The sequence below is a fragment of the Helicoverpa zea genome, chromosome 5 (assembly GCF_022581195.2).
Source record: "Helicoverpa zea isolate HzStark_Cry1AcR chromosome 5, ilHelZeax1.1, whole genome shotgun sequence".
Lineage (NCBI taxonomy): Eukaryota > Metazoa > Arthropoda > Insecta > Lepidoptera > Noctuidae > Helicoverpa > Helicoverpa zea.
Window position 1 is genome coordinate 2,035,737 of NC_061456.1, and position 14,092 is coordinate 2,049,828.

At 37.4% G+C, this 14,092-nt stretch overlaps 1 protein-coding gene across 2 annotated transcripts in view; it reads left to right on the plus strand.

Annotated features, from left to right (window-relative positions):
- The window catches only part of LOC124630250 (four and a half LIM domains protein 2), a 178,975-nt gene that overhangs the window by 41,432 nt on the left and 123,451 nt on the right, over positions 1–14,092 (plus strand). For both annotated transcript variants that reach the window (XM_047164037.1, XM_047164038.1), the window contains exon 2: positions 12,968–13,053. In XM_047164037.1, the coding sequence (XP_047019993.1) occupies positions 12,968–13,053 (86 nt within the window). The remainder of the gene's footprint in view (positions 1–12,967; positions 13,054–14,092) is intronic.

The following is a 14,092-nucleotide window of genomic DNA, read 5'->3' on the forward strand; positions in this document are numbered from 1 at the left end:
TTGGGGGTATGTCTTTATTTATGAAGAGTGTCCTTCGAAGTATAGATGAAATCGAATAGAAGCTTGGACTGGCTCGCTTCTGATAATCTTAACTTATAAACAATGTTGTAGTCAATATGGATAAAGATGACATAATTAATATAGACAAATAAGCAGCCCATAGTCTGCAAGGTGTAAGTGATACATCCCAGCATCGGAAAGCACTTTTGCGGACTTGCGTCTGATTTCTCTCCGTGTTGGATTGCCGTCCCATCGGACAATGAAAGGAGAGATGAAATAGAGAGTGCATCTGTGTTTGCCTGTGCACTATATTATGCCTTGTTTAGCTGGCTTATCACCAGATCTGATCCTTCGAGAACAGCCATTGTGGATTGGAATTCCGCTTAGACGGGTGGAATTCCATTTACCGGGTGCTGAAAATACATAATCATTATCAACTTCCTATAAGCAGCCCATCAAGACACAAGACGTAAAACATGATTAACTTCCTATAACTATCCCAATATCAAAACCTAAGACGTAACTGACCACTCCTCACACATAGACATACCTACCTAAACGTCCGTCACTAGTCCGTGCCATGAATAACTTATCCGACTCTCAATCCGGTCGGTCGTCTCGCACGTCACGTTTCGGTAATCAGTCATATTGTGACAGATGGACGGGAATAGAATGCTAGGCCTTGGGATGCAGTTGTAGTGTGCTTTTGGAATATAGGAATTGGGGGAACATCTGGTACTTGCCTTAGTCTAGCATGATACACATGCAGTGTTTTGGGAAATGCTAAATTGTTGGTGTTGGTGGAACATCTGGTACTTGCCTTAAGCTTTCTATGGTCTTAAATTGCGTTATCTAGAAATAGTATTGGAATTTTCATTATGATCTTGGATGAAGGTATTTATCTGCCACTTATTCATCTATTTAGGAAATAGTGAAATAAAGCATTATTACGAAATTACTCACAAAATTAAATTAATATTTTTTTGGAAAATTGTGTGGCAGGGAAATAAATACATATTTCAGTGTGTTTTTACTTTAACTCACAAAAATACTGGAAAAAGTTTTTTGTCATTCATTTATTTGGAATATCAAATTCCACAGACCTTAAGACATTGAACACCAAATAATTAAAAACATTTCAAAATTGATAACAATAGCCTTGATAGCTTCTACATTAAAAAACAAGCGAACTTCGAAATTAATATCAAAAATCTAACCAAGTTCCCCTTTCAAAAGTTTTGGCTAAACAAAAACATAATAATCGGCAAAATAATGCAAAACTTTATAAAAGTTTTAATGATGTTACAAGATACTCACTGCAATTAGTGTATAAAGGGCTCAACTGTATTAACAATTTGTTCAAAACTTGCAACCTTGGACCTTCGGCTCAGACTAGCGAAGTTTCTTTGATAACTTTGTTTTTAAGTAACATTTAATAGTGCTATACAATCTTTTTGGTGGGCGTTTTTAAGGTCAGCAACTTAGAACGATGTTTTAAATACTTTTCTTTGAGAAAAACATCAATCCTGGATCTTCTACTAAATTAAAAAGGCCTAAATTATCAGTTTTGCATTGAACTCAAAACGTTGATTAATTATTTCTCTCACTTTCAAACAAGATAATCTATGCAGAAGAGTCTGTTCATTCGTTTGCCTAACGTATTAATCTCAGGAACGCGCGGCGTCCGATTTGTAAAATAAATTTTTCGGTGTCAGAAAGCCTATTTATCGAAGAAGGTTATTTTACATCTAGATGCGTGAAGTTCCCCAGGGGCGTAGGTGAATCCGCCGATAGAAGCTTCTCTAATAAGTAACCTACACCAAAGATACAAAAGATAAATGATCTAATCGTTCAAATCACTGCTTCTGTAACATATAAATCATCAAACTAAAATAAAGCTCAGTTCAGTCGACATACACAACACAATACTAAGAACTACACTCAATAAATTCTAAACAACATTTAAATGTTTATGCAAATCGTGCATCGCGCCCGTCTGTCCAAGCCATTAGGAGCCAATGGACTGATCGGACGTAATATCTTGCAATGCATTAGAAATTGTCGTGCAATGTGAATTGTGCCGTGAATATAATTATTTGTATGATGTTTTGTTGTATCTAGTCTAGACTGTTGTTTATTTATGAATTTATTTCATGTATTACTATGGCCTAGTCGTATTTTTTCCATTCAAATATATCTGTGTAGGTACTCTAAAAACTAGGAACCGTGCCTTATATCCCCTAAGCCCTAAGCGATGGATGAATTGTGTGAAAGTCGACATGGCTATGGCATAACGGCAGACACAAGAATAATAAAAAAATGGGATAAGGGCAGGAGGATGGTGATGATATTCTCCTTCTTACCAAATTCTAACGATCAAAGTAGTCAGATTATAAAGAAAACAATTGATTTTTAAAGCATCATATTTAAAATCAATTGTCATACAATTCGTGCAATCTCGAGACAAGTTCTATGATATCTTGTTCACTAGTAAGCATTAGTTACGACTTAGCGACGGTGCGTCCACGATTCGCCACGCACGCCGCCGTGGCCTGCATACAAAACTAAATGCTCAGACAATGACTGACTTGACAATCCTTATCAGAAGGTAGACATGACTGACATTACGTATATATCTTAATCCTAGCTATAGGTAATACTACAAACCTTTTTTTTTTTTTTTTTAGCGACGTAAAATCATCAAATGACCCCTCCCGCTGTGGGTTAGCAGCGGTGAGGGAGTGTCAGACTCTTACTGACTAAAATCGTCGTGTTCCGTCATAGGCCTTTTATGTACCAGGGCCGCGGTATCTCTTTCGAACAACCCGCAGCCCCGGCAGGCCTTGGCCCTGCTGGGCCCCGCTGGGGTTGCTGACATCTCTTTGAGGAGCGCGTGGAACAACGCGCGCCGTCGACACGGGTCTGTCGTCTAGAAAGACAGAGGGACGATGAGCCACCCGAACTCACCGCCCACAGACCCACGCCTACGGTGGCCGGGAGTCATCTCGCGACACCCGGCGCCCATGGTGTCTACCTGGTCCAGCGCGGCGGCCGGGATGAGAGGTGCGAACTCTCTGGCGTTCCGCCTCCTCCTTCTCGAGCATGACCGCTTCGCAGAAGGAGGCGACGGCATCCCATTCCCTCTCGCCCCGGACCATGGCCTGAACCAGGGCCGGACGCGAGAGGTCGCCGCCGCCCAAAGCCTCGACGAGGACCCGGCGGTGCCCCTCCCATGCGGGGCACACCTGGACTGTGTGGTCCACCGTGTCCTCGGGTCTGTCCGCACAATGGTGACACCCGGGCGCCTCCTCACGACCGAATGCGGTGCAGGTACCTCCCGAAACAACCGTGTCCGGTGAGGACCTGCGTCATGCGGTACGTGAGGGCGCCGTGACTCCTCCCGAGCCACTCCTCAAAGAGGGGACTTACCGCCACGATGGTGGCGTGCCCTAATACTACAAACCTTAGATACGCTTTTACTCTAATCAGATAAACAAATTAGGATGGGAGTTTGGTATGCAAATAATTGTGCCTTCAGAAAGATAGGCCACATTTTTTTTATGCATATGCAGAAAGTCGGCTAGTTTCTTCGAAAATCGAATCTGCTCTTGAAAAATCGTTTTATTAAGACAGATGGAAACTTAGAAGAGAAGACATAATTGTGGGTTTCTTATGAGAGCGCCAAATATATTTTCTTTAGACAAACTGTGAAAAAACAAATGTAAAATAGATTTTAGCTGATCAAAGTGATCAATCAACATAAAACAACATAGATTGTGATTAAACACAAAAGGTTAATCGAACAGAACGTCATTATTAGAACTTAATATAATGCTTTAAAATAAACCAACAAAACTGACGATCTATTGCCAACATTACCAGTTTGAAAAGGTCACATGTGCACACGAAGTCGGTAAGAAATGTATCCTCAGAGAACATTTTGAAAGTGCATGACATTAAAGTTGCGTTTGATATCTTACCTAATTAACTAACTTAGAAAAACTTTAGCAAAGGACATTTTCTATAACAGAAAGGACATAAGCTATTATTTGTTTGATTTCTATGTATATAGTCTTTCGTTGTGAAATAATATTATGGAATAGTGAGCATAGAGTTTCTTACCGTTTCTTTTCCACGACTCCAAGTTTGAAATAATTTTAATTTCAAGTTTTCATAAGCACTTTTAAAGGACTATTTAAAATAAAATCTTTTAACATTGACTTTGAACCTTCCTTCACCGTAACAGACAGACCGTCAAGAAAGCATGTTACCCTATATTATTATACTACTAACAGTTCTCTATTATAACTCACTTTAATGGTTTCAAATTCACATCCCCCTACTAACGTGACCCTTTAGGTCATCACGATACTAACATTTAGATAACAATCGCTCCATAGGAAATAGTGATAGTTTAGTGGAACATACTAAAATGGAAAGCGACTCAATACAATAGGAATCGAATAGCTAACATTCAGGTATCGAGTAATTGATATCGATTATAGATAATTAGTGTTCGGAATTCAATATATTAACTTACCCAAAATGTTTTTATGAGAAAATCAACTGTAGCTCTAAAAACATTGTGAAATACAGTAGATACGTCCTGGTTTGGCTTTTTGCCTATTTTGATTTGCCTATTTTTTATTTATTTATTTTTATTTTTGCCTATTTAAAGAGAAGATTTTTCTTACGACGAAGCCAGTCCAATGCTTAAAAGGGTCCATAGTTCGAAGAAAAGGGTTCACAAATCAAAGAACAAACTAATTTAGTTCTGCGCTTATTAAATTACCGTTTAATCAATTTTAAAAGAAAACATAGCGCAGAGTCGACATTTTTTATAATGCCTACATTCCCTATATATGCATGCATACATTCCATACCTTCTTATATTATGTTGCCCTAAAAACCCTAACAGTTGTTATTACCAAAGATATTAAATTTGATTATTACTGACATGGAAATGAAACCTACACAGCACAGTGACTCACTCACATGACACTTGTATGATAGACCCTCAAGTATCTGTCAGGATAGACGTTTTAGCCAGAAATGCAATACATGCAAACATTTATCAGTAGGAAGTTTCGTCATTCCCAGTCAATGACTAGTTAACACTATCTAGGCATTTAAAGAAGGCAGCTACTACATTCACTTGTTTCTCGGAAATGGGATGTAAGTACAAGAATTGATGACGAATTTTGTACTCATTAGAATATTTATGCATTCACGGAAATTACAAGAATACTACAAAATTCTGCTGGGACCTCTGATGCAATATCCTGCTACTATTATAAATGCGAAAGTTTGAAAGAATTGTGTGTTTGTCCTGATATAAGCTACATATAATACTGCCAAGTTGGCAGTAGCTTATATCAGAATGTATTATTCGCTACTTTTATCCATGCGCTGGAAGTCGTTCTCTCTAGACGAGGGTGAAACCCTAGGGGAAGCTTCGAACAAATAAAATGTGATTCTAATTATACTGAGTAAAGAACTAAAATTGCCGTAATTAAAATTACCTTTTGATTCTAGGTAACCGAAAACCGATATTTGAAAACATTGCATACTATTTTCATACAGAACATGACATGCGAAAATATGCAATTTTTGGGTAAAATTGGGTATTATGTGAATATGAATAATATAAACATAAAATAATGTCTGTTGGCCACGGCGTGCCAGCGTTAGCGTGACAGAAACTCTTAGTTAATTATAGAGGTGCGGTTAATTCTTTTAGTTATAGCTTTTTAACTCGCTTTCTATGTCTGTGGGGCGTCAACTAACTACTTTGGTTACAGTATGCTAATCTTGACTGAAGGATACCGTGACCTAGACCCTGGTATATCTCTGATCTTTCCATCCATACCTACACTTTATTTAAAAACTTAAAATTACCTTTTAGTACTAAATTCTAAACTAAAGATAAATAGTGTCGGGACACCTTTTCACACACGGTCGGTTAGCCCTATGGTAAGTTATTAATTAACTTGTGTTATGAGTGCTAACACAACTGATAAACTACATATAGCTACATATATACATATTTATAAATACATATTGGAACACCCAGACCACGGCCAACAAGCATGCTCATCACACAAATGTCGACCGAACCGGGAATCGAACCCGGTACCTCAGGTTCGGCAGCCCGGCGTGGTGACCATTGCGCCATCGAGGTCGCCAAAGATAAAAACACGTATAAAATTCCTATTCATTATAATATTATAAAGAAGAGTTTGTTCCTTTATTTAACCGCGCCAATCACTGAAACTACGGATATGATTTGAAAATTTTTCAGTGTCTGATAGCCACTTTATAAATGAAGGCTATAGGTAAGTCTTATCAAGATTATTATGTCGTGGTGGCCTAGTGGGCAAAGAACCAACCTCTCGAGTGTGAGGGCGCGGGTTCGATTCCAGGTCAGGCAAGTACCAATGCAACTTTTCTAAGTTTGTATGTACTTTCTAAGTAAGTATATCTTAGACAACAATGACTGAGTTTCGGATGGCACGTTAAACTGTAGGTCCCGTCTATCATTAAACATCCTTGGCAGTCGTTACGGGTAGTCAGAAGCCAGTAAGTCTGACACCAGTCTAACCAAGGGGTATCGGGTTGTCCGGGTAACTGGGTTGAGGAGGTCAGATAGGCAGTCGCTTCTTGTAAAGCACTAGTACTCAGCTGAATCCGGTTAGACTGGAAGCCGACCCCAACATAGTTTGGGAAAAGGCTCGGAGGATGAGGATGATTATGAGGTAAGTCTTATCCCGTTGCATGAAAAAGTTCCATGGGATGATAATTTGCCTACTTGCACTACAACAACCTTTAATTATATTTATCCCATGGAAACTAATTTATTTTCAAAACGATAAAACTAGGGTGTCCTTTCGTAACAGTATGAAAAAAAAACGCAGACTATTGAAGGTAAAAAAATACTATTCATTAATACCGTCTCGGTCATATAATAATAAACTAGTATCAAAAGAATGTATAATTATATTAATTGAATTATTAACACGGCATTTATAATAATAATGAGTCATATTCCAATGGTCTTTATAAGCAGCTTCACATTTCTTCAGCAAACTGAAAACACATGTTTCCTTTATTAGGACACAGTTTTATATACAAATGTTCACTGAATCACCGCGCGTCTGATTCGTGGTATGTGGTCTAAAGTATAAGCAAAAAGCGAGTTACAAGTTACAGTTTCACATTAGCTGTTTCTTCACGCGGATAATCGCGCCAGACCAAATAATTGACTAACACCGTATCGAGCAATTACACTAGAAACCGCGTAACAGGTTTTCCGCCGGTCGGAATATGCCGCGGATAAAAAAAAAACTGAGTAGAAAATCTGCTGGTGTGAAGGCATCGTCCCACTAGCATAGGCTTTTTCTCATGCATTGGCATGGATTTAGCGTGAATCACCACGCTTGTTCAATGCGATGCAAAAAATGATATTAATCTAACAGTTTAGATTAATATCATTTTGAATTTGGAAACGATTAATTGCTGCCTTCGCCACTTGTTGTCTACCACTATATCTCAATCTTGAAAAAATTGAACGGACCATGTTTAAATGTCAACCGACGACGATAACGGTTAAACCCGAAATCGCTACCTCTCACCGCTCTCTCCTACCTCTTGCACCAACCACCCCCCTATATGGTTCACAAGGTCAATCGAGTTGCGTAATCGAATATTTCGAGTTGTGATTCGATGTTAATAACGATGACAGCATCGTTTACGTGACACGACCGATGCCTTGTAAGGAATAATATCGTAAAAGTGATTTATGTGATCTCTCCTACGCTGTTTCAGATGAGAAACATTAAATGGGGATGTAAGAAAACTATGCTCTTTTAACTTTAAAGTTGATAGAAATAAGTTGTACAGAACTACCTGGTTCAATAGCGATTACATTTAATTTAAGGAAAAGACTTTTCCTTACAAATAAAAGTACAGATTTTTACATACAATAAGAATATTTATTTTGCGTGAAGCATGGTTTGACATATCCCAACATTTGAATTTAATTTAATCATAAGGAAACTTAGTTTCCTACAAGGAAATACATATGTATTATGACAGCTCTCGAATTAACATCAAAGGCATACAATTTTAAAACTAAAATGTTATTAACTTGCATAGTCGTTGATTATAATAACAATTAAAAGAGAAAAAATACAGTCAACACTTATTTATCGTCTTTCCTTTCAAGTACCTACATAAAAAGAGACGAAAAACGAAACCGAGACATATACCTAGATAGTTCAGTAATCTATATTTATTTACAGCATAAAAATATGATCTTTTTCTAAAGGCTAAGAAGTTATAAGACCGATTTGATCCTTTCACTGTTGGAAACTGTACGGGAAGGAGTAACAGTGAACCCGAAGGAAAACAGCTAGTAAATAATATATATTTATCATTTTACGGTGAGGCACAAAGCTTTACTTCTAAACTAAATTAGTCAAAAGTAATTTATGCAAGTCACTGACGACTAATGTTCCAAACGACAGACCATTTATTTTAACGAATTCATATTTCAACTAATTGTTACTTTGATGATTTATTTACACTGAGTTTACTGAATAAATATACAGTTTCTTTATTAAAAGAATTATTTAGGTACATTTCTAAAATAGGTACTGGTATAATAGTATACACACAATGCAAGGGTGTGTTATTGTCCTTGTTGTCACACTTTGGACCACCGTAGCCGCGATATTCAGAACATAACCTCTGAAGTCTATCTACGAGAGTACGTATAAGAAATCTCTTTTCTTAATAAGCCCTACAGTTTCTTTCAAATTAGACAGTTTTAATCCATCTTCTCGAACAAAGTTGATAGTTGAAACTCCTTGAACAAACTATTAGCTGTATAAAAAAGACGGCAAAGCATTGTTTCTCCTCGTTATCGGCACCCAAGGGAGGCGATAACCACTTTCCATTAGTCAATCCATGTGAAAATTTCCCTAGAACATAAAAAATCAAAGCAACGTCAATTAATCAATTTATTTACATTTTAATCAGTATTTTTATCACACCCATCTAATCAGGGCTGCATTAGATTAGGTCAAGATTGCATACAATTACTTGTGTATTTACACATTCTATTTAATCACTGTAATCACGGCGTGCATACATAATCATGCATTGATTGATGAATCAGCTAATTGGAGGATGTCTTGCATACTGAAAAGGAAGGCTCTTCCTTTCACAAAGGCTAAATTCGAAGACTAAAATGGAATAAGACTTGAAACTGAGACAATGTATAAGGTGGACGATCAAAAACATGTGGCATGGGTGCACCATAAAAAAGTGTCAGATTACCACTACTGACTTAACTTATTCCTATAGATGTTGCTCTTTATAGTTCGGCCATTCAGAGAATGCGTTCCTGACACGTCGCGATTGAACTGACGACGTAACTTTGCAATGGCGTTGCAGTTACGATAAAAATATTTTTGCTGGTTGTTTACCGTTTTAACAATTGAGGAGCATTAAAACAACATTATTATATCAATAATCAATGAATGTTATTACGTCGTCAGTTCAATCGCGACGTGTCAGGAACGCATTCTCTGAATGGCCGAACTATAGCAATTCTTGTTTCATGACCGCGGTAACACTTTGCCTGCTTGACATGTATTAGGAAATTCTTTTTCCTCAAATATCATCTAAATTTACGTCTATGTTTTTATAACTGGGTTTAACGCTAACTTTTTCCATGGTGGCCATTCACCCATGGCCAAAGGTTTGCTTATTAATGCTTATTATATTACACATTTTCAATTTATGAGAATTTTTCTAAAGTCAAAGCGCGTACAACACGCCATCTAGCGGAAGCAATTAGGTATAACTATGAAAACAAATGAACTCGTTAAAAATCTCATTACAGTTTTTGCTACAGTTTTAAATTGAAAGAATACCTTGTAAGCAACCACGTGTGCAATTGAAAGTTCACTTTCTTTATATCTAGAAGTTCTGAACTTTAATAGGAGCGAAGCTACTTAGGACATAGCTTTTGTCAAACATTTGTAAAATTACCAGTCAGAAATTAGTAGTTTGCCAGCATAACAACGAGGAATGAAATAAAAAATAACGGATTAATTACTTCGCTTCACTTCAACCACATATAATAAATCTAAAATTGTCGGAAAGTCGGTAATTATACGGTTTACATTGTTTAAGGAACCATAAGGAAAGCGTAAAAAATAATTTAATATTGTCAATACAATAATATAAAACAATTTAATACTTATTATAAAACCCAAAATAAGTAACAATGATTCCTCAAAAGTCAGTAAAACCAAGTTCACTGTAAACTTAAAGGAAAGAGCTTATAGTTTCCTTGCACAAATCAAACGAAATAGGTCGCAGGATGCAGAAGTTACAAACTTGTGATTCAATTATTTATTAACTAGGGACCTACTTAGTTCAATTTTCCACGAAGCGTAACAGTTTTCTTTTCGTCTCTACTTCTTAGATATTTTGGCGCATATAGTTAAGCAAGATAATATGACCTGGAAAGCCTACAGTTAAATATCTCTAATTTGTTATAGGTAATATCAAAAAGGACTAGCAAGTAGATAGCATACAATTTGTTGGAAAAAATGGAGGAATTGCTTGGAGAAATCGTAACTATATCACTTATTAACAACTCTAATGTTCACCCGATATTATCGCCATCTATTGGTTGTCTAAAGAATTTCATGAACTTAAACTATTCCTGAAAGCGTAACTTATAAAAACATTCCTTTTACTTAATCTGAATTGTATTTAAGACAATTAATTTACTTGTTATTTATCTATAAAACATATAATCGTTACACAAACATTATACTTGAATATACCGACGGAATGTTTTAAATATCCAAAATGTTTGAACATAACTGTCATGCAGTCCGCAGCATCACAAATATACAATATGTAGTCCAATTCGTGCCTTGAATACGTAATAAAATCGATAAGCTGCAGTATCAAACATTAAAACGTTCATTCAAATATTTCCGCAACCAAAATATAGCGCCTATGTCTTTGTTCTTCTATTATCGTGTTTACTATTAAACTTATGAGGAAAATAATATCAGCCTGCAATTTTTACGTTTAATAATAAGGTAAATTAGCTCATTGTTTGCCTTATTCGTTTTATTTAAAACAATTTGTAATTTACGTTCATGTTAGTTACGCTACTCGATAACAGATGGCGTTAGCTCCGAGCGCGCACTGTGTAGTTGAAACTTTTTAGTCATCTCTGAAACGAAGTTAGTTGCTTAGAACGTTTGCAAGATGGCGCTAATTGTTCAATAAAAAGCTGTTATGAACATACAGTTTTAAGAATCCGAGACTACAACATGGCATTACTATAATTAAAAATAATAGGATGTAGTCAATTACCTTTCCATTACCATTCTCTATCTAACAATAACATTACCGTACCTCACAACAATCTCTTGTTTACAGCTGCGATAAATCTATTTATAAACCACACATCATGTCACTGACCCCGCAAATAAAAGCACTAATAAGGGTAGAAATTTAACAGGCAATACTACCCAAGGGTGTTGCAATTTGTCGAGTCATTTACTGTGGACACATTTAGATCTGTTTGCATGGCTGTAAAGAGTCCACGCCCTTACCAACCACCCACCCGGTGCACCAGTTTACAAAGACCTCGCTCACCCCCCTAACTGCTCAATTAAACACCGACCACGGAATGTTCCCTTACAACCTGATGGGTCTTAGTAAACTGGTCTAGAAGAACATTGTCCACCCATTGGCAGGTGAGCACGATCACGTCACCTTCGCAATGGAATCGTAATCGTAAAACCTGACTAGTTTTCCGCGGACTCTGTAACGGGGAACTACCCTCATTTACTCCCTTCAGTCCATTTAACTAAAAGGCTTGTTCGAAATACAAAATGATTTGATGTCGTAGAGACGGAAATGAACTGGAAGTCCCCAAAAATATTGGAGATCATAAAAAGATTTTTTGCGTCGAACTTGTGCAAGAGGAATAAGAAAATGAACAATATGAGAAGAAGAAGGGAATCAGTTGCTTCTGTTTACAGAAAAACGACTAAATTCCTAACAGCGAATACTGCAAATTTCCTTAAAAAGAAGCCTAACAATAAGAAATCTCAAATGCTTATGGAAGCTGTAGAAGACTGCGAGGAACACGAGGAACAGAATGTAACCACAGTAGAAGACACAAAAACAGATGATGACGACATCGGCGAACGAGACCTTGACTATTATCTAGGAGTTAGAAAGAGAGAGAGCTACTGGAGAGACCCGGCAGGCAAAGAGCAGATAAGGAAAGACTATCTAGTCTACCACTGCGGTATCACTGAAGAGGATTACGATAAACATTATAAGAAAACGATAGCTTCGAAAGTGTCTTACGTCATACAACCAAGACTGAAACAAGTGCCTTTTAAAATTCATAGGAAGAGAAGAAGGAACGGTGATTCGAGAGACGACTCATGGAGAGAGAAGTCTGGTATATTTAAACTGTTTGCGTACAGGCGTGATAGCGAATATTCTACGTCGGATAGTTACAGCGAATGCGATTCTAATGAAGATAAACCTTCAGAGAGGCTGCGGTCTACTAACGAGGACGATATGGAAGATATGATTGGATATCTTAACGAACTCGATGCTTCGGGTGATAAACTAGCGGAGGTTCGTTTGATTGTGACATTTGAAGACTTTCTTAGAAATATTTTATCAATGAGGACTGATGAATTCGGAATAAATAAACATGTGACATATTCTAAACAAAGAAATGATTGTTTTATAAAAAAATATGAATTGAACTACATAATATTTGATATAATTTGCCGGTTCGCGTAAAGGCTTACTAATTTCTTTTGAATAATTTCTATTATTCGTTACAACTTTTGTTTTCATTTCATTTTCCTTTATTATTGTCTTAACATGTTTCCTTTCTTTCCAGGGCGTTCGGATAAAAGAAGTTTCTGAGGGGAGGCCCTGTGACAACTGCCCGGAATTGTGCCCCGGTTTCATCCCACACGCTTGGAGGTAAGTGTTTATCATAGAACACGGAAGCTATACCTTCATCATCAGACCTTGGATCATGGCCGACCCCAAAGACTTTATAGCCTATACCTTGTGCATACAAATAGAGAAAATGTTTTCTCGTCTGTCGAGCATATCTGCATCATTTGCATATAGAGCTATCGGCGTCTTCCGTCGACATATTTGTGTCGAAGCCTCGGTTTCTTTGTTTCTCATGTTTGGTGTCACGTAGACTGTCTCGTGTCATATTTGGTTCACAATGATTTCATTTCGTGTGTTCACCTAATTTAGATGCTCCTTTATTCAGGCCTTTGTCAAAAGTGTCGAAGAATTTGGCACTGGTTGCACTTTATTGTTCCTCACGCTAAGGTACAAGTTATTTAGAATCTCTTTATGTGGCAGTCTGTTTTATCATGCGATATCTCGTTTAATTTACTGCTATAAATAGGGACTTATCAATAACTATGTTAAAACTGAGAGTGCGTTTGCAAATATGATTACATCCAATAATAACAAACAGATAAGTAACGTCCAATAATGCCTAGCCATTACGTTATCTAATGACTGTGACCGGGTCACAGATACGTTATCAACAATCGTTCACGCCACGCCAACAAACGTGATCGAAATCAACTAACGAGCGGTTAATCAGCCTTGCGGTGAGGCCAGCGCGTGCGCAGCGCATCAAGAAAAATGTCCACTCTTGCTCCCGCGGTCATACCGAACAGTCGTGTCGCGCTCCCAACTCAAACAAACCCAACAATGTGTCTCTCGTTGAAACAATTGGAGTGGGCGGATGTGTACCGACGCATCACGGGAACAGATAAAGAGCCGGTCAAAGAGAAAAAGATACAGAAATTCCCTTCGAGGGAACGAAATTTTGCTGTGAAGAGGAAGTTTAACAATAACATGAGGTCTCATGTTAACTGCGAAAGTTGCGCCCGAGTCGCCGAGAAAGAAAACAGGTGATGTGCTGAAGTAGGTGTGAATGTGATGATTCAGTGGATCTAAGGATCGATATTGTGAAAACAATGTGTAATCG